The 23,548-nt window shown below is 42.7% G+C and overlaps 1 protein-coding gene across 1 annotated transcript in view; it reads right to left on the minus strand.

Moving 5' to 3' along the window:
* Positions 1 to 23,548, minus strand: part of TBX15 (T-box transcription factor 15) — a 133,731-nt gene that overhangs the window by 31,233 nt on the left and 78,950 nt on the right. The window contains exons 3-6 of the mRNA XM_039520541.1: positions 15,164 to 15,265; positions 13,398 to 13,569; positions 12,780 to 12,947; positions 5,834 to 5,898 (exon numbers count right to left, since the gene is read on the minus strand). Of these exons, the coding sequence (XP_039376475.1) occupies positions 5,834 to 5,898; positions 12,780 to 12,947; positions 13,398 to 13,569; positions 15,164 to 15,265 (507 nt within the window). The remainder of the gene's footprint in view (positions 1 to 5,833; positions 5,899 to 12,779; positions 12,948 to 13,397; positions 13,570 to 15,163; positions 15,266 to 23,548) is intronic.

Consider the following 23,548-nt stretch of genomic DNA (forward strand, 5'->3'; position numbering starts at 1 on the left):
AAAGGCTTTGCAAGCCTCTCAGACAGCCTGCAATTCCAATTCCTTTTGGGGCATCCGAGTGCCCTGTGTCTGTCCATGTGTGCTCCACAGCCCAGGAGGGAGGCATCTGTGATGATCATCCTGTCTGGTGCAGGGGAAAGGAAGGGAATGCCCACACATACTTGATGGGGATTTTTCTACCACAGTAGATATGATGTGCTTGTATATTGCAAACATTGTTTGAAGCCATGCCTCCAGGCATCCAGGATGGAGTCTGGCAAATGACAAAATGTAAGAGCATGAAGCCATATGTTCCAGGATTGAAAGACAAGTTCTGATTGGGGCTCAAGGGTTGTGCGTGACCTGATCTATGAATTTGTCCATCACTTGGAATCTATCCATTGGTAGAAAAGCTCTTGCAGAGACTGAATCTAGGGTCAGTCTGATGAAGTATATAGTCTCTGTTGGAGTGAGGACAGACTTTTCCAAGTTTACACTGACCCCTAGGGAAGACAGGAGCTGAAGCATTAACATGTAGACTTGTAGACTTCTTGATGTGTTTTGGCAATGAGAAGCCAGTTGTGGAGACAGTGGAAGACAGTGCAGCCCCCCTCACATGAAATGGGCAGCTACTACCAAGTAACAACCTTGGTAAAGACCCCAGGGGCAGTTGCAAAGTTGAATGGGAGTACTCTGTACTGAAAATGGTCCAGACTCACCAGGAAACTGAGAAAATGTTGTGAGTGGGGCGAATGTTCACTCTTCATATCGAGAGCTGTAAACAACATGTCCTTTTCCAGGGATGGGATTATAGATGCCAGTATCACCATGCAAAATTTCAGCTTGCACATAAATCAGTTGAGATGATGGAGATTGAGAATGGGTCTCCAGCTGCCTTTCTTTTTGGGTACTAGGAAGTTGAGTAAAAACTCTTCCCCTGGTGTTGAAGATGTATCCACTCTACTGGGCCTTGCAGGAAGAGAGATTCTACTTCTTGTTTGAGAATCTCCTCATGAGAATGGCCCCTGAAAAGGGGTGGATATGAGGGTTTTGGAGGGGCAGGGGGGCAGGGAAGAGAATTTGATTGTATACCCACTTGTCTTGTTATTGCACACCAGTTGTGGGAAAAGAGTGTGAGATGAATCCACCACCCCCCCCCAAAGGATGTGTTGGAATCGGTAGATGGTGGCATTATTAGTGCAGCTCTCAACTGCTCATCAAAAATATTGTTAAATTTGGAGTTGGGATTGAGATGATGATGTTGCTGTAGAAGATGCAGAGAAAAATGACTTTTGAACTCTTTGTCTCTTATGGGGTGGCTCGTAAGGCTGCTGCAGGTAAAATTATTGAGCCATCAGTCTAGGCTTTTAGACTGCTTGTGGGATTTTCTTTGGAACAGAAGTATATATTCCCAGGGAGCAGAGGGTGACCCTGGACTCCTTTAGGGTATATAAGGACACATCTGTCTTTTGCTTTAAAAGATAGGTTTCATCAAAGGCATTCTGCACCGCCCTGGACCTCCCTGAGAACCCATGATTCAAGGCATATCAAATGGACATTGACATTGATCTTGATGATATATTTCCTGCATCTACCACTAATTATAGAAATGTTCTGGTTACAAACTTGCTTTCCTCAAATAAACCCTTGAATTGAGCTCTATCTTGTTGCAGAAACTTGTTCATAAAATCCATGAACTCGGAATAGCTCAGGTAATCATACTTAGCCAGCACCATTTGTTAATATTCTGAACTGGAGGCTAATAGGTGTGAAGACTTTCCTTACCAAGAAATCTAAGTGTTTAGCTTCCTTGTCAACCAGAACAGATCTAGGATGTTGGTGTCTAGATCTCTCTGCGGCAGCAGACTGTTCTAGCTGGTTCCAATATGGCTTCAATAACAAAAAGAGCTATTTGGCTGGATCTGGAAGGTTGTAGGATGTCCAGGAATTTATACTGTAGATCCTGGACTTCCTCTAGGGAGATCTGTAGCTCTTCTGCCTTCCTATGCAACAGTTCCTGGAACTGCTTATGGTCATCTGGAGTCAGGATCTCCCTGGTGAGGGAAGGACCTGTTAGCAATGCAGGTTCAGGACGAGGGAGACCAAAAATGTTGTCTGGTGTAGCGTATGTTTCTGTTTTTCCTGGAGTGAAAGGGTTCCTGTCCGTTTGAACTGACGGAACCAGGGAATTTATGCACCACTATCAGACAATGCTGTGCCAGTACCATTGGCGATCAAAGCTTCCAATGGTCACCTTTTGTCAGTGCCATCGGTTCCCAGCACTTAGGTTTAACAGGTACCACAGGCATCATTGCTGTCAATGTGTGATCCAGCACCAACAGAGCCCTGGAATGGTACGCTTCCTTGTCATGGTCCTGGAACTTAGGACATTTCAAGTCCTCATGGGCTGAGTGGGAAGACTTCCTTGACTTAGGCAGGGTTGGATTGGATCCAACTTCTTTGAAGATGGCTTAGAGCAGGATCTGCTCTCATGCCTTCCTGACAAGACCCTGACAGGGGATCTGTGGGAGTAAATTCCCTTGTTCCCAAGTCAGACCTCATGGCGGAAGGCGCACTCTTTTCTGAGTTCGGCCGATGTACACAGAGGTCCCCTGGTGTGGGTCCAACCGTGGCCTCGTGGCTTTCTCCATGAGGTGATTTTTGAAATAAAGTTCCTGCCCCTCACAAGTTCAACTGGAGAAAGAGCAGATACTGCGCCTTGCTGCAACAGGCACTTACCTGAGGCGGCATAGGGATTGTTATTGCTGACCGAGAAGGAGCATGGGCAAGAAGCAGGGATTTTGAAGTTTGGGATTCTGGGCATAATTGAATACCCATAATGGGGTGGGAGTTCCCTGGGATGGGGAGTCTATTTAACTATATAACTTAGCTAAAACTGTAGAGTAAAAAATTCTAAATTATTAGATAGATAGATACAGATACAGATATATAGATGAAGATCCAGATGCTGGAGTTTCCAACCCAGGCCATCAGACAGCAAGAAGGAACTGGAGAGGCAGTCAGACCACTCTGATATTTATGTCCTCAGCTGGATGCATGAGGAGAGCAAAGATGCACATATGGACCAACAGACGCTGCTTTCAAGAATTCTGACTCTGGGCACATGGAGGATATGCATACCCACAGAGGAACACATTCAGGGACCAGCGTGCTCCAGCGTTCAGAAACCCTTCTGCCCCTGCTTCCCTCTGAGCCTGACCTCTGCTGCCCCTACTTCCTCCAGCCTGTTCCTGGCCCAGTCCTGTCTCTTCCCTTGTCCCCAGCTCTCAGTTCCATTCCCCTCTGACCCCCAGACTCATTGTCCAAGTCTCCTTGCCCAGGCAGTTCCACATATTCCCCACCCTGGGCTCCTCATTCAGTCTCAGTCTTCCCCTCCAGAGTCCTGGTCCCTGCCACTTCCCCATGAGACTGGAGTGTCCTCCCTAGATTCTTTGTCCCAGTCTCCTTGTCCAGTTTATCCAGGCTTGGGTTCCTCATCTGATCTCAGTCTCCTTCATGATCAGGATCTAAATCTAAGTCCCCACCCTACATTCCTTGTCCCTGTCTCCTTGCCCATCCAGTCCCAGTCTCTTCTCACTGAATTCTCATCTAATCTCAGGCTCCTTTCCCCCTTACTGGCTCTTCCCCTTCCATCCCTGTTTCCTCCCACACCTGGCTCCCAGTCCCAGCCTCCTTTCCCAGTCAATCCCAGGCTTCTCACACACACTGCCAGGTCCCATTCCCAGTCTCCCTCTCAGACTCCTTTTTCTCAATCTACCCTCTCCATTCTCCCCCAGGCCCCGAGTCCAGCTCTTGTCCCTTTTGCATTCAAGTCAGACTGTTTCCTCCCTCTTACTGCCTGGCTATCAGCAGAAGAAGCTCTGAAAGCACCAGAGAGACAATCTCCCTGTTCTCAGTTCTACTACCCAGCCCCATGGAGGCCTATAGCAGCTAGGAGCAGCGATTACAGGGAACACTCTGTTCAGCCCCTGGAGCCTTCAGCTAGAGCATATTCAGAGTAAATGGAATCATCAAAGATTTTAGCTGCCAAACTCTAACAAGTCTTTACTCATATAATGACATGTGTTAAGCAACTTTAATTATAGGCAGTGTTGTCTGTACCATCTATCATAACTGTGGATGGAATCCTACTAAGTTCTTGGCCTGAGTGATAACTCGTAATAATGAATTTCGCAGATAAATCATGCTTTGTATAAAAAGTATTTCCTTTATAGGTTTTTAATTTATTGCTTTTCCATTTCACTGAGGTAGTGCTGGTGAAATATTGTTCTGTCAAGCATTCTACAATTGAAAAATGCAATTTCATTGAAAATCAAAGTATTTCACGGGGATATTTTGATGAAATTTTTAACAGGAAAAAGTCAAAACATTTTATTTTGACTTTCTTGTTTTATTTTGATAACATTGAAACATTTTAATAGGTAAACATGCTTTGTTTCAATTTTCACATTTTGATTTTGTTTTGATTTTATAGGAAAATATTAATGTTAATATTTTTCTAAATTGTATAATTTTATACTATAGTTAATATTTTGATATAAGAGTCTAAACAAAATGAACTGACATTATTGAAATGAAATACTGCAATGGTTCCAAAGCAAAACCTTTTGGAATTTTTGTTCTACAGGAAATTTTGAAGTTTTGGCTTGTCGTTCCAATTCTGAACAGTTTCTTTCCCCCAGTGTTTTGGAATTTCCCACTGAACAGAAATTCTGGTTTCCCACCAACTCTAAGTATGAGAAAGAGTAGACAGAACCACTTAGTTTACCGTCTCGCTAATATTTATTATTTTGCATGCCTCCATCATGTCTCTTCTAATTCTTATTTCTAAATTTACAGTCCCAAACTTTTTTAGTCTGTCTTCATATAAAAGTCTATCCATGCCTCTAACAATTTTTATCATCTATTTTTGAAAAACTCAACAATATTTTTGCTATATCTTTATTATTTATGGAAAGCCCTATATATATTATGGTACTATGGAAGTAGTAAATAATAGTTATATATGACTTGGAAGAGCCAGCAAAGACCTCAGCAATTAAATCAGTAGATAATACTAAATTGAGAAGAGTTGCAAACTTCAGAGAGAATAGAAAAATAATACAACAATATCTAAAGAGATTTGATACATGACCAGATAATAAAAAAAGAAGAAGAATTGACTTGGAAAAATTCAGTGCTAATATAGGTGATGAAAAATAATGTGAAGCACATAAAATGGAAGGAAGTGCTCTTGGAAGTAGTAGTGCTGAAAGAGGCAATGAGGTGATAATAGACAGCAAATTAGACATGAATTTAAAATCTGATAAATCAGCAAAATAAACAATTGCATTTTGGGGCATAATGTCATGAAGCAGGAAGATGATATCTATCTCTCTTTATAGGGATCTTGTGTAACAATGCCTAGAACATTGAATTGAGTTCTGGGCACCACATTATCTGGAAAATACTGACAAACTGAAATACATTCACTGAAAAGCAACAAAATGGAAGAACTGACTTGTGAGGAGAAATTTTAATCTGTGTTTTCTACTGATGCCAGAAGTACATAGTGGGTGTGTTTAAGCAAATTAAAACAGCCACTGCAAAGTTCTGTGGTAACTAGTTTACAGCAAGTATCGGGGGTAGCCGTGTCAGTCTGTATCCACAAAAACAACGAGGAGTCTGGTGGCAATTTAAAGACTAACAGATTTACAGCGACTTTCTTCTGCTGTAAAACTGAATTACCCAACAAAGTGCTTTCCTGGGACTTAAAAAGGATAAAAAAGAGAGTGTAAGGAGTACAAGGAAAAAATGAGCTAAACAGAAGGAAAGATAAATGAGATCTTCTTACCTGTTCCTCCCAGAATCTCTGAATCCTTTAGCAAAAGGGTTTCGGTCAATTTTTAGTCGAGTAATCTGAAAAGGAAGGAGCTGAGAATTAGGAGTTGTTTGAAGATTTTTATTTTTAGAGCAACTAAACTACCCTAAATGCCCTAATATATGCTGCCTCTATTCACCCAATGTATTTTTTATTTTCTACTTACTAACTTCCCAAACAATGTTAAGGAGAAAAGGCAATAGCAAAGCACAGAGTACAGCCTCCAGGCATTAGGCAGGACTGCAAAACCCAAGATGGTTCCAGCCTGAAGGGGTCTGTTGTTAGCTCTGCTTCCTGGTGGTTGGTGATTCATAACTACTCAAAGTTGGGTTAGTTAGTTCCCCTAGCCATTCTGATAGCAACCGTCCTGTTTGTGTTTGATAATTGTTTCAGAATAAAGATATCTTGGGGTTGCAGAGTATATACATATAATAAACCAACTGCACCCCAGAGCCAAACATGGCCACACTAGAATTACTGCCGCTGAATATGGCTCTTTGATCCATAGTCAACCTTGTGTAACTCCATTCCACTGATTTCAATAATAGGGATGAAACTGACTCTTTCATTGTGCAAAATTAGGCCGGAAAATCACAAGAATAGACTGTGATTTCTGACACCGTCTCCTGAGGATCACTGCCTCCTGCACAGGGTTTTGAGCATTTCCCAGCTTGGTTGAAAATGAAAATGACAGAACTTACCTGCACATTTCAGACCTCAGAAAAAGCTTTGGTGTGAGTTCAAGTGTCAGATGGTGAAGGTTCAAGGGGATGAGGTACAGCTGGTTTCTAAACCAGTTCTCTGGTCCCTACCTCAAAGTCATTAATCAGAATATTTTAGAAATTATTCAAGTTTGTGTCCCACTTTAGGACTTTATTGTTACTCATACACTGCTATAATGTACATGGCACCATACAATAGACTGGAGGAGTCAAAGATCAGAGACCTAGTATTCACCCCTGTATTCACCCCTAGACTTCATGTAATAACCTTTGTGCAAAATATGCCTTGTGAAGCATCATTTAAAACTAACAACACACCGATAATCAATATTCTTGTGTAATGTATGTATGAAATGCATATTAAGAGTTATAAACATAAGCTGAAATTATGACTACAATGTGTTTACCAGATAAGTCTGGATAGTAGGAATGCCAGTTTCTCAAAGACAAAGAACAGGTTGATGCCTCTATCCAGGTGTCATCAAAGGTGATTGTCAATCACCTGTCAAATGACCACTGCTTGGCAACGAAAGGGGGGCAGGAACAGACTGATGTTCATTTTAGCAAATAACAACACGGAACCTCTTTCACCACAAGACCCCATGTCTCCATCCTCACAGCTGGAGTGAGCTTTATCTAGGGGTAACCTCAGGAAAATGCATTTCAAAGGGTGACTGGACTACAAAAGTGAGGGGCAAAACACCCCAGGTTATCTCTCTCTTTCACCTAACAAGACAAAGGAACCAGCCTTTTGATTTTGTGAGGAGAGTCTGACCTGCGAATTTGGTCGCCCATGTTGCTGGGAGCCTGTGGTAAGGATTTTACCTTGAACCAAGTGTAGCTTAAGTTTGAACTACTAAGAAACATTTTACCTTTATTTTTTGTAACCATTTCTAACTTTAATACATTATATTTGTACTCACATAAAACCTATCTCCTTGAAGTTAAATAAACTTGTTTTATTTTTAATCTGAACTAATCTGGTGCTGTGTTTAAACTGAACTGTTTGGTAACCCCAGTTAAAATAGTAAATGGTTGAATATTGACCCTTTACAGGAGCAGTGGACTTTTAATATATGAACTGCCCAGGAGAGGTCTGGAAACTGGAGAACACATGTTTTTTGGGGAAAATCTAGGAATGGGAGTCTGTTGGGGTCACCCAGCAAGTAGTAATCAAGACTGGTGGAAGCTAGTGTGTGACTGGAGTGTTGCTGACAGGCTGCTGGATCAGGGCTGCAGCTATACACAGACACTCAGGGTGTGACCTGCATGCTGGTAGGTTGTTTTTCAGCAGCCATGATTGGGAGCTACAACAGCAAAGCATTGTGAGGATCCCAGGTCTTAGGGCAAGCAGTGACAGAACCTCACTGGACTGGATTGCACCCCGCAATGTGACACACCCAAAAGGCTCATAATCAAAAGTGGGTAAAATATTAAATAAAACAGTATAGATCCTTAAATCATAAGGCCCGAAGGACTCATTATGAGACTCTAATCTGACCTCCTGCATAGCACAGGGCATAGAACCTCACCCAGGAAAAAAGCCAAAGGTCCTGTAGCGGGGTGAGCACCCGCTCCAGCCCTGAAGGGGTTGGAAAAGCCCTGCAGAGGGCTGGGGCTGGGGAGGGGAGTAAAACCGTGGCTGACTGGGAGAAGTGGCTGCAGCTGGGGGCCATGCCCCAACAGACTAATTGGGCCTTATAAGAAGGCCAGGGCAGCCAGAAGCTCTGGACTCTCTCTCCCTTCCAGTGCTTCACCACCCTCCTAGTGAAAAAGTTTTTCCTAATATCCAACCTAAATCTCCCCCACTGCAACTTGAGACCATTACTCTTTGTTCTGTCATCTGCTACCACTGAGAACAGTCTAGATCCATCCTCTTTGGAACCCCCTTTCAGGTAGTTGAAAGCAGCTATCAAATCCTCCCTCATTCTTCTCTTCTGCAGACTAAACAATCCCAGTTCTCTCAGCCTCTCCCCATAAGTCATGTGCCCCAGCTCCCTAATCATTTTTGTTGCCCTCCGCTGGACTCTTTCCAATTTTTCCACATCCTTCTTGTAGTGTGGGGCCCAAAACTGGACACCATACTCTAGATGAGGCCTCACCAATGTCAAACAGAGGGGAATGATCATGTCCCTCGATCTGCTGGCAATGCCCCTATTTATACAGCCCAAAATGCCGTTAGCCTTCTTGGCAACAAGGGCACACTGTCAACTCATATCCAGCTTCTCGTCCACTGTAACCCTAGGTCCTTTTCTGCGGAACTGCTGCCTAGCCACTTGGTCCCTAGTCTGTAGTAGTGCATGGGATTTTTCCATCCTAAGTGCAGGACTCTGCTCTTGTCCTTGTTGAACCTCATAAGGTTTCTTTTGGCCCAATCCTTTAATTTGTCTAGAAGCTCTGGAGTCTCTCTCTGCTTGTAGAGAGAGAAGGACTTGGTTGCTAGGGAGCTGAGCAGGGTACTGGGGGTGGAGCGGGTTTGGGGGTAGGCTAGAGGAGCTGGGGAGCTCTGGCCTAGGAAAACCCCCAGGCTGTGGGCCTAGCTGGGGGCCTAAGACTAGTACCGGGGCTGCAGAGGGGCAGCCCAGCTATAGAGAGAGGCAGCAGGTCCAAACCCAACCTTGCCAGTGATGAGTAGGCTGATACTGCAGTCTGCCCCAGGGAGTGGGGCTAGATGGTGACTGGCAGTAGCCGTATACTGAGGCAAGGTGAGGATAGTGGGTGGGGGTTCCCTGGGGAGCGGAGACCCTAAGACTGAGGGGTTACTTCCAGGGGGCAGTGCCCCAGATAACAGGGCACTGGGTCTGGGAGGGACACAAAGGCCAGTGGTAAGGTGGATCACCAGCCTGCCAGCCTGCAGGGGGTGCTCCAGGACGCTGGAAGAGCTAATTCCCTGAGATGACCAGCAGGAGGCACTGCAGGGGTGAGTCCACCCCCTTGCAGGTCCAACAATTATTAATGGTAAGGCTAAGGCCTGCCTGGAATTTGAATCAATGATCTCTCACCATAAGTGAGAAGCAGACACATAAGCCACCAATGTACCCTAGAACCAGTTAGGAACTGAACCTATCTCCTCCTACACCTCAAGGCACTATCTTAGGGTGACCATACATCCTGTTTTGGCTGGGAAAGTCCCCTTTTTAAGCCCTGTCCCAGACGTCCCGACTCTTTTGGCTGAATGGGGTATTTATCCTGTTTGCTCTTGCCAAAAAAGTGGTGTGTGCCCCCCAATGGGGTGCAGAGGAATATTGGGGGGAGGGCAAGCGATGAGCCTTGGCCAAACGGATCGGGCCAGCCTCATGCAGAGGTGGGGGGTCTCAGATGATTAGCTGGGACCAGCTCCTTGCAGTGTCTCATTTTCACTTTGAGAAATATGATCACCCTACACTATCTTAATCCTACATTAACTGTATTGACACTTACCATCTAAATAGAGTGACTGTGGACCTGGCAGCCGTCTTTTTAATCTATCCAGCATCCCACACCACATACATCACCTTGCAGCTGGAAGGTTTCAAAGAAGGAGTGGGATTTGAGGAGGGATTTGGGAATGAAAGGAAAATAGCCAATCTTATAATGGGAAACCTCATCTTCTGAAGTTTTCTCCAGGCCTCCGCTTCCCTTTTTTAGATTTCCCACCATACACAATTTTCAAATGGAATGAAAACATGTCAAGGTTGTAAGCTCTTTGCAGAAGGGGGTGTGTCCTATGGTTCATAAAGTTCTATGGTGCTGCATAAACAGTTTGGAATAATTAATTAATTAAATGTGACAAACTCATTTGAATTGTTTTGAGATGATATTGTCACTTATTTCAAGGTTGTTCACTTTAACATATAAATCCAACTATATTGAAAAGAGGAGTGATTCCTAAAGATTGAGGTTACAATGTTATTGTCTGCAAAATATCTAAGATGAGAAACATCTTTTCATTACCATTCTTGATTTAAGACAAATTCTTTCATCCCTGCAATCTGTAGCAGCAAACTGCAAACCATATTTTCCTTTCAAGTCAGGCTACAATATCAGATTTTTCCTTTCAAGCTGGTTTATGTTGTCATTCTAGTTTATGATGCTGGCTTATGATATATAACTTGACCGCCATGATATTGGCACACTGCATACGACTTTGTCTGTTACGACATCTTACCTCACACGGCTGTGATAAATGCTGAGAATTTGCATTAACACTGACATTTTTGTCCCAGCACTGTTCTACCGCCCCTGCTTCTGTGCCCAGTGTGTGCCCCCTCTCTGTGGCTTTTAGACTTCCCTGAACATTCAGGAACTGAGTTCACACTCAACTTGTATTCAGCTCTACCCAGGTTCCCAGAACCAGGAGAACTGCTTCAAGCCCCTTTAAAGTCGTGTGACATAATATGTCCTCACAACCAAAATGGTAACGGCATTTAATGTAATTTTCATCTCCTTCCCTGCACCAGCTGACCCTCCTGCACCTTGGGAGTATTCACTCTGGTAAGGGCAAGCATTAGCACTGACACCTGCTCTCCCTTGGGATTTCCACTTGGGAAGGGTAGCTTTAACTTATAGCTTAGGGATCAGCACATTACCCTGCTGAGCTGACCACACCTCCTCTCCCACTTTGGGGCTCGGTAAAGACTTGATTGAAACCACTCTCCACTTTCTGCCTTATGGGCCATGTGCTTGAGCTGCTGGTAGAAACTGCCGCTGAATCCATCCCTATGAAGGTAAAGTCTTTAGAAAGCAAAGTTGCCATCAGTATGGGATTTCTGAACCAGCTGTCTCTTCGTCCTTTTACCTCTGGACAATTGGACTCTTCTCTTTAAGCACAACCCACAGCTCTCAGGCACTGATTCAGACGAGAGTTCTGTAGTTGCAGAAAGAATGCCAATTGTTTTCTGCAAACCATGGAAGGATGAAAGAGTGAACCAGACTTTCATCAGGGCATATTTTTGGTAATACAGAACTGGCCATTCTACTCCAAAACTTCCTGTCTTGGTTAAATTCGCAGCTGCTTCCATTGTTTTATTTTCCTTTCGGTCTCAAGAAAATCATATCCTTTCAAAACATCTTTTTAAAGTCATTCCTAATTAGAAAGGGTATGGAATCCTATATAAATTATTTATAATAATTTCCTTAGTGCATCTAGAATGCCCATTTACTCAGGTGAATGAAAACAGCTCTCCATGGTAATCTCTCTGGGGCAGAGACCATCTTTTGCTTCTGTATTTGTACAGCTCCTGGTTCATGACTACTGTATGGCTACTGCAACACAAATAAATAATATGGACTAAGATGGCATTTCTGGATGTTTAAAAGTCTGGGTGAAGGAACACAGTCCATAATCAAAGCATTATCTGTTCCAGGAATAACTAGTTCTCCAGATCGTACTTTCATCATAGCAATGCCCTTTTGTGAAGGTATACTGAGTTCATGTACCTACCTTCCTGTGGAAAGTGGCCAGGTCCTGTACTTGTAAGTAAAGTATTAAGCCATTAAGAGCTGCTATGCACAGTGGCCCCTTTCTCTCATCTATGACTTTGTTTTCACTGCCAAAAAATGGTGTGTTTTTACCATGGGATAGCTATGAGTATGTCTACACTCTAAAGAAAAACTCACAGCATTGAGTCTCAGAGCCTGGGTCAACTGACTTGGGCTCATGCAGGGCTAAAACTAGCAGTGTAGATGTTCTGGCTCAAGCTGGAGTCCAGGATCTGAGACTCGGTGGGGGTGAGGGTCTAGCCCGAGCAGGAATGTCTACACTGCTATTTTTAGCCCCACATTCAGAGTCCTGTGAGCCTGAGTCAATTGACCTGGGCTCTGAGACTCTGTGCCATGGGTTTTGCAGTGTAGGCATACCCTAAAATGTGTTAGCTTTACCCACTGTAAAATCCTAGTGGTTTTTTCTACAACGGAGGTAGGTGAGGTCAACAGTATCCTCCTTCCCCCTACCCACAATGATTGGCCTCCCCTAGCTACCTCAGAGTAAAACTACAATGCCCTGTGTCCACTAGGATTTTGCAGTAGGATAGGTAGCCATCTTTTTTTGCAGTGACGACATAGCTTAACTGCCCATAAAATACATCTTCTCTGTTAGCTATCTTTCTCAGAGATTTAATTCTCAGAGAGACACAGAATATACTACTATTTTTATAAATACAGGGAAAAACACTGCAGGTGAAGGAGCTAATAAGTGCCAAGGACACACACTGCTTTACCTGCTGGTTTTGATAGGCTGTCACTGTGGTGAAGACAGTTTCAGGGAAGTTGAAAGTTTTCACTCCATCACCTGCAGGGACTGGTTTTGTAGGAGACAGATCACTGCTGAAGTCCTTGCGGATCACATGAACTCGAGGCTGGTACTTGTGCATTGAATGTAGGATTATCTTTAAATTAAGAAGAGAGGGGGAAATGATTTGCCTTCAAGGCTCCTATGCTCGGCCAATAACTACTACATGGGGATGGGGGCAGGATAACAAATCCCAAGACTTAGCCTATTGTGATACAACTGCACAGTCTTTACACTTGTCTGACAACTGAGTGAGATTCAGCCAGTGATCCCTCCGTGGTGTGTGTGTATGTGCAGCCACCCCAACAAAACTGAGCTCCTATCCAAAGGGAGCCCTGGGACTGGGGGACAAGGGTTTATACATCAGTGTGGTTAGGCAAGTCCCAGAGTGCAAGCAATGGGGCTGGGCAAGAGACCTTTCTAGCTTTTGTGTGGAATGGTTGCATGCCTGGGCTTGGAGCAGCAGAGCTGAGAAGTGTTATATCTCCCTGGGATGTGGTGGGGGGGCGGGCTGGGGCAAGGGCATTGAGATTAGCTTCTGACTTACGTGGCCTTGATCATCAAGCTCGTTGTTGGTCAGCTTGAGTTTGTCAAAACTGACAACCTGCCTCATCCAGGTGTCACCAGAAGCCAACGAGTCGGGATGGATATACACCCTGGGAGGCACTGGGGAGTCAGCGTTGCCCGCCACCATCCACTTGGAGCTGTGATACACGTACCTGAGAGAGAGGGGTGAATCTTTATGGCTAAGGAACTCAAGAGCCAGTGAAGAAGGAACATTGCCAGAGCAACCCTTCCCCGCCACCCTGCCATACACGTGCCAAGGCCTCATGCACAGATAGGGGTAATGTGCTTTACTGCAACCTTTCACCTTGCAAATGCAAACCAGATAATCGAACTGAATGAGCGGCCAAGGGATTCTTTATTAAAACCACCTTCCCAGTTCCTCTCAGCTATAAAGCTCTACCATATGTGCTGTCCCGGCTCCTTAACCCTCTCTGTGCTGGAATACAAGTCTGTGAAAATACTGCTAGCACTTCATTATTTCTAGAAGATAAACCTGGGGGGGGGGACCTCTCACACTGGGCTGTTCAGCATACACATTCAAGGTGGATTGATTTGACTCAAAGTGATTTAAATCACTGATTTTAATCATGTTTTAAATCAGCAAGCAAGAACACGTGATTTAAATCATCTATTTTAATCTTGTTTTGTATTTGTACTTTTTAGTTCGTTTCTTAAAGAGAAGATGATTCTCACTGGTTGGTAACCATTAAAACATGTTGCTATGCAACTAAATATAGCCTTTACACTAAATTGGATATGTCTTTTTGCTACCAGGAGATAAACTGTATCTACACACATTTATTCAAGCAATCATATAGCTTTACATATGTTTATTCAGATTCTTAATTTTTACATTTCTATTTTATTATTTCTTATTTACTAGATGATGACAATGTTTTTTTTCTTTTGATTTGTGTCAACTCTGGATGGAAATTCAAATGCCTGAGAGCATCAGTGCCTGTGTCACCTGCTACTCCAGTGCTGCATCCTAAATACAGATCTACAAATAGCTCAGTCCTGACCAGCAGCACTCCCTGATATTGCCCATCCCATGGCTCTCTTGGTGAGTGATTGCTAATCCTGGCTAATTGTGAAATGCACACAGACCAATAGAGACTAGAAAGAGAAAAACTGATTATTCCTTGAATCAGAAGGTAGGGTTGAATCCTGGTCTCCAGCAGGGGCGGCTCTAGACATTTCACCGCCCCAAACACGGCGGCATGCCGCAGGGGGCGCTCTGCCTGTCGCCGGTCCCACGGCTCTGGTCAACCTCCCACAGGCGTGCCTGCGGAGGGTCTGCTGGTCCCGCGGCTTCGGTGCAGCTGCGGGACCAGTGGCCCCTCCGCAGGCAGGCCACCAAAGGCACCCTGCCTGCCGCCCTCCCGGCGACTGGCAGAGCGCCCTGTGCAGCATGCCACCCCAAGCATGCGCTTGGCGTGCTGGGGCCTGGAGCCGCCCATGGTATCCAGAAATGCAAGGGAGGGAATGTATTAATCCTCTGACTCAGTGAGACCCTCAGTATGATGGATCAGATGCTCAGATAGTATAAATCAGCATTGCACTACTGATGTCAATGAAGCAATGCTGATTTACACCAGTTGGGGAATCTGACTCAATCTCTCTCTGATTGAAGCATGCACCTTTACACTTGTGTATTGTGGTGAATGTTTTTTCCAGACTCTCATTCTTTTGGTATTCTGAATCTAGCTCTCATGGTGTTCCTCATTCTGCCATTGAAAGTCTTACCTGTATCTCTTGTTATCCACAGGCACAATGTCCATGGCTATGTAATACTGCTGGTGAGGGTCTAAGCCTGTAATTTTCACTCTCATGGCCGGAAACATTCTCCTAGAAAAACAAAAGTAGAAATGAAGAAGATAATGGTGAATGCAAGAATTATTAGAAAAGCTTGGGAGACTCGTTGGGATCTTATCTGACGACAGTAGCAACCATAAGAATATTGCCACATGAAGACTGTAATGCAGGTCCTGCTTGTAGGACTGACTTATGGGTGGTTATATGACATCAGCTTGGTGTGGGTGCTATAGTTGTTATCTTGGTAGGTTACCGGATACCTTCTTCTGTTCTAGTTTCCTGGTGCATAGTTCTTCCATAGCTACTTCAGGATTAATTGTCTTTGACTCACCAATCTTGTTAGATATTGGCATTTAGATTTTTGTCCTTCTGCTCATGAGTCTTTGAACTGGTAATGCTAATAAAGTATTGTGAGTCATGCTTCAATAATCCAAAAATACTAAATCTGGATCCCTTGAATCCACCAAGGCTGTTTTTATCAAGTTATTTGCTATTTGTACTGACTTTTCTGTTAAGCCCCTACTATACAGAGTTAAATGAGTTGACATGGTGTGCTTGAACTGATATATCAAAAAGTATTGCTGAAATGAGCCCCTCATGAATTGTGAGCCATTACAACTCAGCTAGAATCCCCTGGAAAACAAACTGTGATTTACAATGAGTTACTACATTGCTTTTCAATGTGTTGTGCAACAACTTACAAAAAATAAATATTGGTCCACTGATAAGAGGCAAATCTTTCCTTTCTAATGCAAATAGCTTTGGCAATGAGGAATCTCCTGAGGTTTCAGGGATTGTTTCGCATTTTGTTCCCAATATGAACTACAAATTTCTCATTTGGATACTTTACCTTCAGTAACAACATTCATCGCTGGCCAGAAACAGCCGTCACAGACTCTCTTCTGACACTTTTCAATACCCAGGTGTGCACTGTGGATTATGCTTAGCCATTTTTGACTTCACGCTATAGCATGTTGTGACACTAAGCCCTTGTAAAGAATCCTGTTATATGAAGCAATGCCATCTGTATAGCCCCAGAAAGGTTTCTATGCTTGAAGATGCCTGGGCTTTTTCTGGTGGCTGTTCATTTAGCACTACCCTTTCAAGCCACTGTAAGGTTGGGACTTTTTGTGTTCTTCACTGAGCAGATCAATTTTAGTTCTGGAAACCGCGGTAGTCCTTAAGTCATATTTACATCCAATTCCCCTTCCTGAAGAGCCTTGCTGTGCTGTTTATAGGCACTCTTAAATGCACATCTCTCATCTGAATTTGCTTTATTGGGCCTATATTTCACATTTAATGAGAACTTTTGCCATTTCATAATCATTCTCTGAAGTCTAGGTAGTGCTTTTTGTAATATAATTTTTTTGTAATATAAATTCCAGCGACTTATGGTCTGTTTCTGTCTTGATTGATTTCTACCCATAAACATATTCCTGAAAATGTTCAAAGCCAAAAATCACTTGTAAGCATTTTTGTTCCATCTGAGCATACTGGGAATAGCTCTGTTGTGATTAGGACGCATAAGCCACTAGGCAAGTGTCTTGCAGAAGGACAGGCTCCCACCTATGTGAGCTTGCGTTGTCTGAGACAGTAGGTTCTTCGTTAAACTCAAAATATTTCAGTACTGGTGCTTCTGTGGCAGCATTTTTAATTTCTAAAAGCCCTCCTCTTGCCAATCATTCCACTGCCATCCTGAACTGTCCTCAAACATCATGTTAAGTGAAGCAGAGTGAGACTGGTGTAATGGGGCACCCGAAAGTATCAGACTCTGACAAGTAATTATAATTCCATTTCTCCATTAGGTGGCAAGCTCCTCCTTATAGGATGAGAGTAATTTGGGATGGAAGAGACCTAGTAAGGGATATCTAGATCAATGCATGACTCAGTCCTCTCCAGAGTGTATTCTCCAGGGCTTTGTTTTACCTAGTTTTAATGTTTTAAGCAATGGGTCCTTTACTACATCCCTTGAAAGACTATTGCACAGTCTAGTAGACCTTACATATAAGACGCTTTTTCTTCTTTTCAGCAGAGAAGAGTGACATGCTTGAGAAAAAAAAATATTTACATCCTCCTCCCTTCTTTACTTATCCTTCAAACTGAATTTAACCTCATCTGAGGCATAGGATAAGTCTACACTGCAAACAGAGGTGTGACTGCAGCATGTGTAGACATGCCCAAACTAGCTTTAATCTAGCTAGTTTAAACAAGAGCAGTGAAGCTGAGGGAGGATGGGTGGCAGCACAGGCTAACAAGTTGCATACACATAAGGCATCCTGGGGAAGGTTTCTACAGCTAGTGTTGCTGCCCATGCTGCTGTAACTCCACTGCTATTGTTATGTAAACTAGCTGAGGTATGTCGACAGGTGCTGCATTCACACCTCTGACTGTGATGTAGACATACTCATAGAAGTTGGGTCAAAGTATCAGGGAGGTTGTAACATCAACACAATACATCCTCCTAGCAGATGCCCTGCCCCAACACACAGACACTTCTCACTTTGTGGCAAATTATCATCCAGCAACCCAGAACTGGGGCCTGACCAGGGAGTTAGCCCTTTCCCTAGCTCTCCAACATTCAACAAGTTCCATCCAATGTCCAACAAGTTCCACAGGGACTTGCCACATTAGGTATAAAGTGGAAGAAGGAGACAATGGAAGAATTTAACTGTATTTCTTCAAACATTTTTAAAGGTTCTGTTGTAGGGGTGTGGGAGATGGGAGGGTATTTAATTCTTTCCTGACCAGTTCACGCTTTCCAGACGGACAGAGGGTGGGGAAGGCGGAAGTGTCAGTTCTTAATCTCTGTGATGTGCTACTGAGCCACTGCTCCACCTAGCCACAGCTTTTCCACTTTATTCCAAAAAGAAGGAAAATGTAGATTGAGTCATTATTGAATCTCGCTTTGCAATGGGCATTCACAAGAGGAGAAAAGGAAAAACACATTATGGTCCCTGAGGCCCAGCCAGCTAGAATGAGAGGTATAAAACTGTCAGAAGAATTCTGTGCAGGCACCCCTTAGTGAGAATGTGGATGTATGCACTGGATGGCATTAGTTTCATAGCTGAACAACTAAATAAATTAAAAGAGGAATGATGGACTAGCCTAGAGCGGCATTACCTTGTTTCTACCACAATGGCTCATTAAACCTGCCAAGTCACATGGGTACAGGATGTGGCATTTTATAGTCCAGCTCGTCTTAATTGGAAAGAGGAGGCTGTGGAACAGTTTAAAAGATGTCATGTTTCAGCGGGTTGATGAGGAATCCAGGATTAAATCTGAGGCTCTTTGGGTCTAAATCTGTGTACCACATTGGGAAGATTGAATGCAGCGTATTCCAAGTGACTCTCTCCAAAGCTAAACCCTCAAGTGTAGGGTTGCAGAATAGCCAAAGGGGTTGGTTGCACATGAAATACCTTGTAAAGGATTACCACAGCCCATTCAACAGGCTTAAAGAGTAACCTCTGAGATAATTGGGAAGAAGTTTATGCATCCCCCTGCCTTCATAAAAATGCTACATCTAAAAAAATTGGGTTTATTTGTAAAGTTTTGTAGAAAAATATTGTTTTCTTTCGCTGTGGCTGTAAAAGTAGCTCAAAGTTCTTAGACATAAGGAACTACCGCAGTGGGCATCCAGCAGGGATTGATGGATGAAAGACAGAAATAGAAGAGAATGGGCTAATGACTTCATCAATGTTCAAGCACCCTTCATCTAGAAAGATACCAACTAGCTTCACAATTAATAATTATACTCACAATTGCTGTATGTATGTAAAGGGAATACATGAGTTTCTGGTATGGTACAATATGGTGGTTTTATTTTAACATGAATTTGAGGTGACCAAGTTACTTACTACTCAGCAGTAAAGTGGCCTTTAAACTCGTATAAAAGCTCGTATAAAATCTTCAAAACACACATGCACCATATATTCTCTCTATATGGAAAAAGTCTGTGTGTGGGCATGGTAGCCTTCTGGATGAAATGTGCTTGAATTAAATCACCATCATTAGTTTAGGAATATTTGTGAGGATTTTTTAAACAGTATTATTGGTACAGCTGTTCATCTCACTCCTTCTACAATGCCAGGCTGCCATAATACCATGAATTCAAATGTATAGGACTCTTGGGGCACAGCAAACTATAAACTAATAATATTTTTAAATCTCTAATAACTACTTAAAATAGCTTTTCCATACACAACAACATATTGATTGTGAGCAATATCTGAGGATCTTTCAGGGCTAGAAGGAAGTGCTAATTTGGGGCAGCCAGCACATTTTCTTGGTTTAAACTTTTTTTGTTTAATACAGAGACAAGGTCTCCGTTTTCCTTTGCAACAAGTGTTGACACATTGTGGTGACAGGGATCAGATACACATTCCAAAGTTGGGGACTTCCTCATTCCAATGGTTTAAAGCTCTGGTTTCTTTGCTGAGTCACGAGATACTGGCCCATTATTCTATCACAGGAGTGTGCACATCTAGACTTCGGTCAAGTTTGATTTGCGGGGAAACATCACATCAGAGGGAAAGAAGGAAACAGTTCTCTGGCAGGTTGTTTTAGAACACAATGGTAGGTGCTTGAAGCTGTTCAGATGTTGGAAGATGTCCCAGTGTAGGCGGATTAATGAGCAGAGGGAAGGTGAGGGGTTAAAAGTTAAATATAACCACAATTAGAAAAAAAGCACAAAACAATCAACTTTGAAACACCAAGCTTCTTCGCTACTCACACTTGCTTTAGCACCAGGCTCATGTAGGGCCTCCAAAACCCAAACTTTATTAGCAAGGAACAAACCCGCATGTCCGGAACACATGGTATGCAGCAGAACTGTTCAGTTGAGCATTCTTGGATCCACGACATTGATTATAGGTAGGACCTCTCTTTTAAAGAAGTGAATAATAAGCAGTATGCTTCTAGTCCATATCCAAATCACTTTAACACTTTAATGTTGATGGAATGGGAGTATATGTTGCTATTAAATACTAGTTGCTAGTTAGCAGCATTTCTATTAAGAAGAATCTTAATGTGTCACCTTAGTATTGCTCCTATTGCACAAACTCACTTATGAACTTTGATGCCAAAATTCCTGCCAAAATTCTCAACACCAGATGGAGCTCTTGACTCCCCTCCCTTCCAAACTCATCTCCCCACACCAGTGTGAGTTGATCAAGCCAAGTGGCAAAGGAGATAGGGTAAAGTGCTTTTGCTAATGGTGCCCAGCTATGAATGCTGGTAGGCTAGGAAGAGAGACTATTTTGTGGAATTTGTTTCTCCTTTGGTCAACCAGAGCATGCGCCTGTTGACCTTCAGTACATGTACAGTGAAGGGTTTCTCTCTTCTTTCAATGCTTTTGCATGAGTGGACATGATTTTGAGACAGGAAGAAGTCTATGGTTTTGCTCAATAAGTTGTGTGTGTCGGGGGGACATAATATATTTTGTATCATGCCCAGAGATTTTACACATTTGTTAGTGGAAAAATAAATGAAATAATCAAGGCTGGGACTTTCAAAGGCACCTAAAGGAGCTATCATTGGGATTGATCAATGGGCTCATGGTACAAAACAGAGAAAGAAGTGACCCCTTCCCTACTAGACCTTTTATGACTTAATATTTCCCCAGTTTTGTTCCATATTAAACATGACTTAAATGAATGCTGTATCAGCCTATTTACAATGCAGATCGTTTTAAGGCTCTTAACTATTTTAACATTTGCTGCTAAATATCTCAGACAAGGTGTTTCAGCTCTAGAGAGTGTTGAAAAAATTGGGATCAGGGAGGAGGATCCATGGAAAATACTGACAAAAACAAAGATTTTCCACAGAACATTGACTTTTAAAGGAAAACCTGAAAACCAAAGACTTGCAGTCAGAAACTGAAAGCTCCCTTTGAGAAAACTGAAAAGAAGATATTTCATTTTGGATCATGTTGACCAAATCAAAAAAATTCAGGCTGAGGAAATGTCTTATTTCAGGACAGTTCAAAGTTAATATTGGTCTACCTTTGCTGCTATGGCACTTCATGTTCAGGTGCCTCATGCCCCTATTCTCCCCTAGGGGCCAGGTTACTTGGCTGGACTACTCTCCCATGATACACCACAGCCTCCTCTCTTGCTGACCCATCACAGTGCATCAAGGGAATCACGTGACTGTGGTGCATCATGGGAGATGTAGTCCATCTGGGGAGACCAGCCCACAGAGCAGAAGGGACGTATGAAACAACTGAACTACAACTTCCATGAGATCCGTGGAAGTTCCAAGGATGTGATTTAATGTCAAACCAAGTTGAAATGAAGTGTTTCAATCCAGAAATGTTGAAATGTTTTGTTTCAATCAAAAATCTCAAAACAAAATGTTTTGACAATTCCAAATTGCAAGATTCTCTTTTCAGCCAAAAGTTTTTGGCTGAAAATTTTCATCAAAAATATCTTTCAATAGAAAATGCAGTTTCTGCATAAATGAAATTTTCCAAAATTTTTGGAGGAATGCTAAAAATGAAATATGTTGTTTTGGATGAGTTTGACCTAAATTTAAATATTTCAGTTTGTTGAGCTGACCCAAAATATTTTGTTTTATTAAACTGTATCTTTCTATGCTGTCACGTTGTCTTCTGGGAGTTGTAGTTCAGGTGCTTCATGCTCCCAGAGTCTCCTGTGGGCCGGGATCCCTGGCTGGACTACATCTCCCATGGTGCAATGCAGTATCCGTCTGTCTGACCCACTTGGTGCCTCATGGAAAGCACATGACTGCAGGCACATCATGGGAAGTGTAGTCCAGCCAGGCACCTTCTTGCCCATAGAAAAGAAGGGGGGGCATGAGGAAGTTCAACAGACAAAAATGAAACATTTCAGTTGGGGAAATATCTACATGTTTTGTTTCACTCAAAAATGCCACACAACATTCTGCCATCAAAATGTGGTGGAACTTTTCAGTCCATGTACAATTTCAGTATCTCAACTTTTCATCCATATTTAGGATGAAAATAAATATTGAAATATCCAAAATTCCCATGGGATACTCCTGACAATGGCAGTGGAGATGCATGGAGCTGACATCTCATATAAATCACTCATTCCAAGTATAGATCCCAATATGCACAAACCTGAGGAATAGAACAGGATGTTAGCCCCTTGGTCCCAAAGCCATTACCCCTTCTTGTTTCTTATGCTCAGTGGGAATGTGTCTTAATTTAAGATGTAGGAGATGAAGGAACTGCAATTCATCTTCCAAATTTTCTCAATCTGGGAACATCAGGACATTTGATGAATCCGAAAAGAGATTTCAGCTCACAAATACCTTTCTCTAGTGCATGCTAGTTAAGTGACTCCTACAAACAATTGCAGAAGGAAATTGTGCCATAATCCCAGCCAATACCAGGTTTGAGATTTATAGATGGAAAATATTATATAAGAGCAAGTATTATTATTAAGTTATTCCTGTTACCCCTCCTCTTCTATTTGTGATGGGAGGACATGTACTGCAGTCCGAAAGAATGACAACACAAAGAGTATTGGTGATCCTCTATTGATGAGGGGACCTCAATTTAGTGATGAGAGAGCCTCAAAAGGTCCCAAAAGTCAGTTTGGTTCTAATAAGCTTTCAAAGGATGGATATTTCAAAACTTTCCCCAAGCTATCTGATCCTCCTGGAGCCACAAAACAATGGTGAACATCCCACAAGAATAGCCTAAAAGGACCAGACTGAGAAATATTTTAATCGTTTTCCTCAAACCTTCAGAAAGGTTCCATATATGCATTTTTGGAAAAGGGGCAGAGCAGTTCATATTTTAGCCAAACTGGCTCACTCATCTTTTATCATTTCTCTGTCCATGGTGCTGATTTGTTTTTAACCAACTTAATTGGAATTAAAATGCCAATAGTTTGAAACATACAGCATAAAATTAATGCCCATAGAGCTGGAATTCTCCCTCCCACCTTCAAATCTGAGAACTCTAGAAATGTTAAGGCTAAGTTCAGCTTTCATTTTTGGCTAATATAAAATTTTAACTATTTCCGTGAGTGAAAATGTCTTCAGTTATGGCTGATGGTGTGACAGGATGAACTGCCTTTTTACAAAAAAAAATCCCAAATTATTCCTGGTTCCTCCACACTCCCAACTGAAATGCAGCTACTTCTGGGGTGGAAGATAACAGCTGTGAGAAATCCTATGTATGTGCCTATTAGTACAGGAAGTCAAGAATGTTCCCACCTGGAGCTGGAGGAAGATGTTAGATTGACACAAACCTGAGTTAATTCCACTAGAACTGGGATTAACAGAGCTAGCCTCATGGGATGTTATGGGATCTTTAAAGAACATGAA

Source organism: Mauremys reevesii, linkage group 1 (genome assembly GCF_016161935.1).
Source record: "Mauremys reevesii isolate NIE-2019 linkage group 1, ASM1616193v1, whole genome shotgun sequence".
NCBI lineage: Eukaryota > Metazoa > Chordata > Testudines > Geoemydidae > Mauremys > Mauremys reevesii.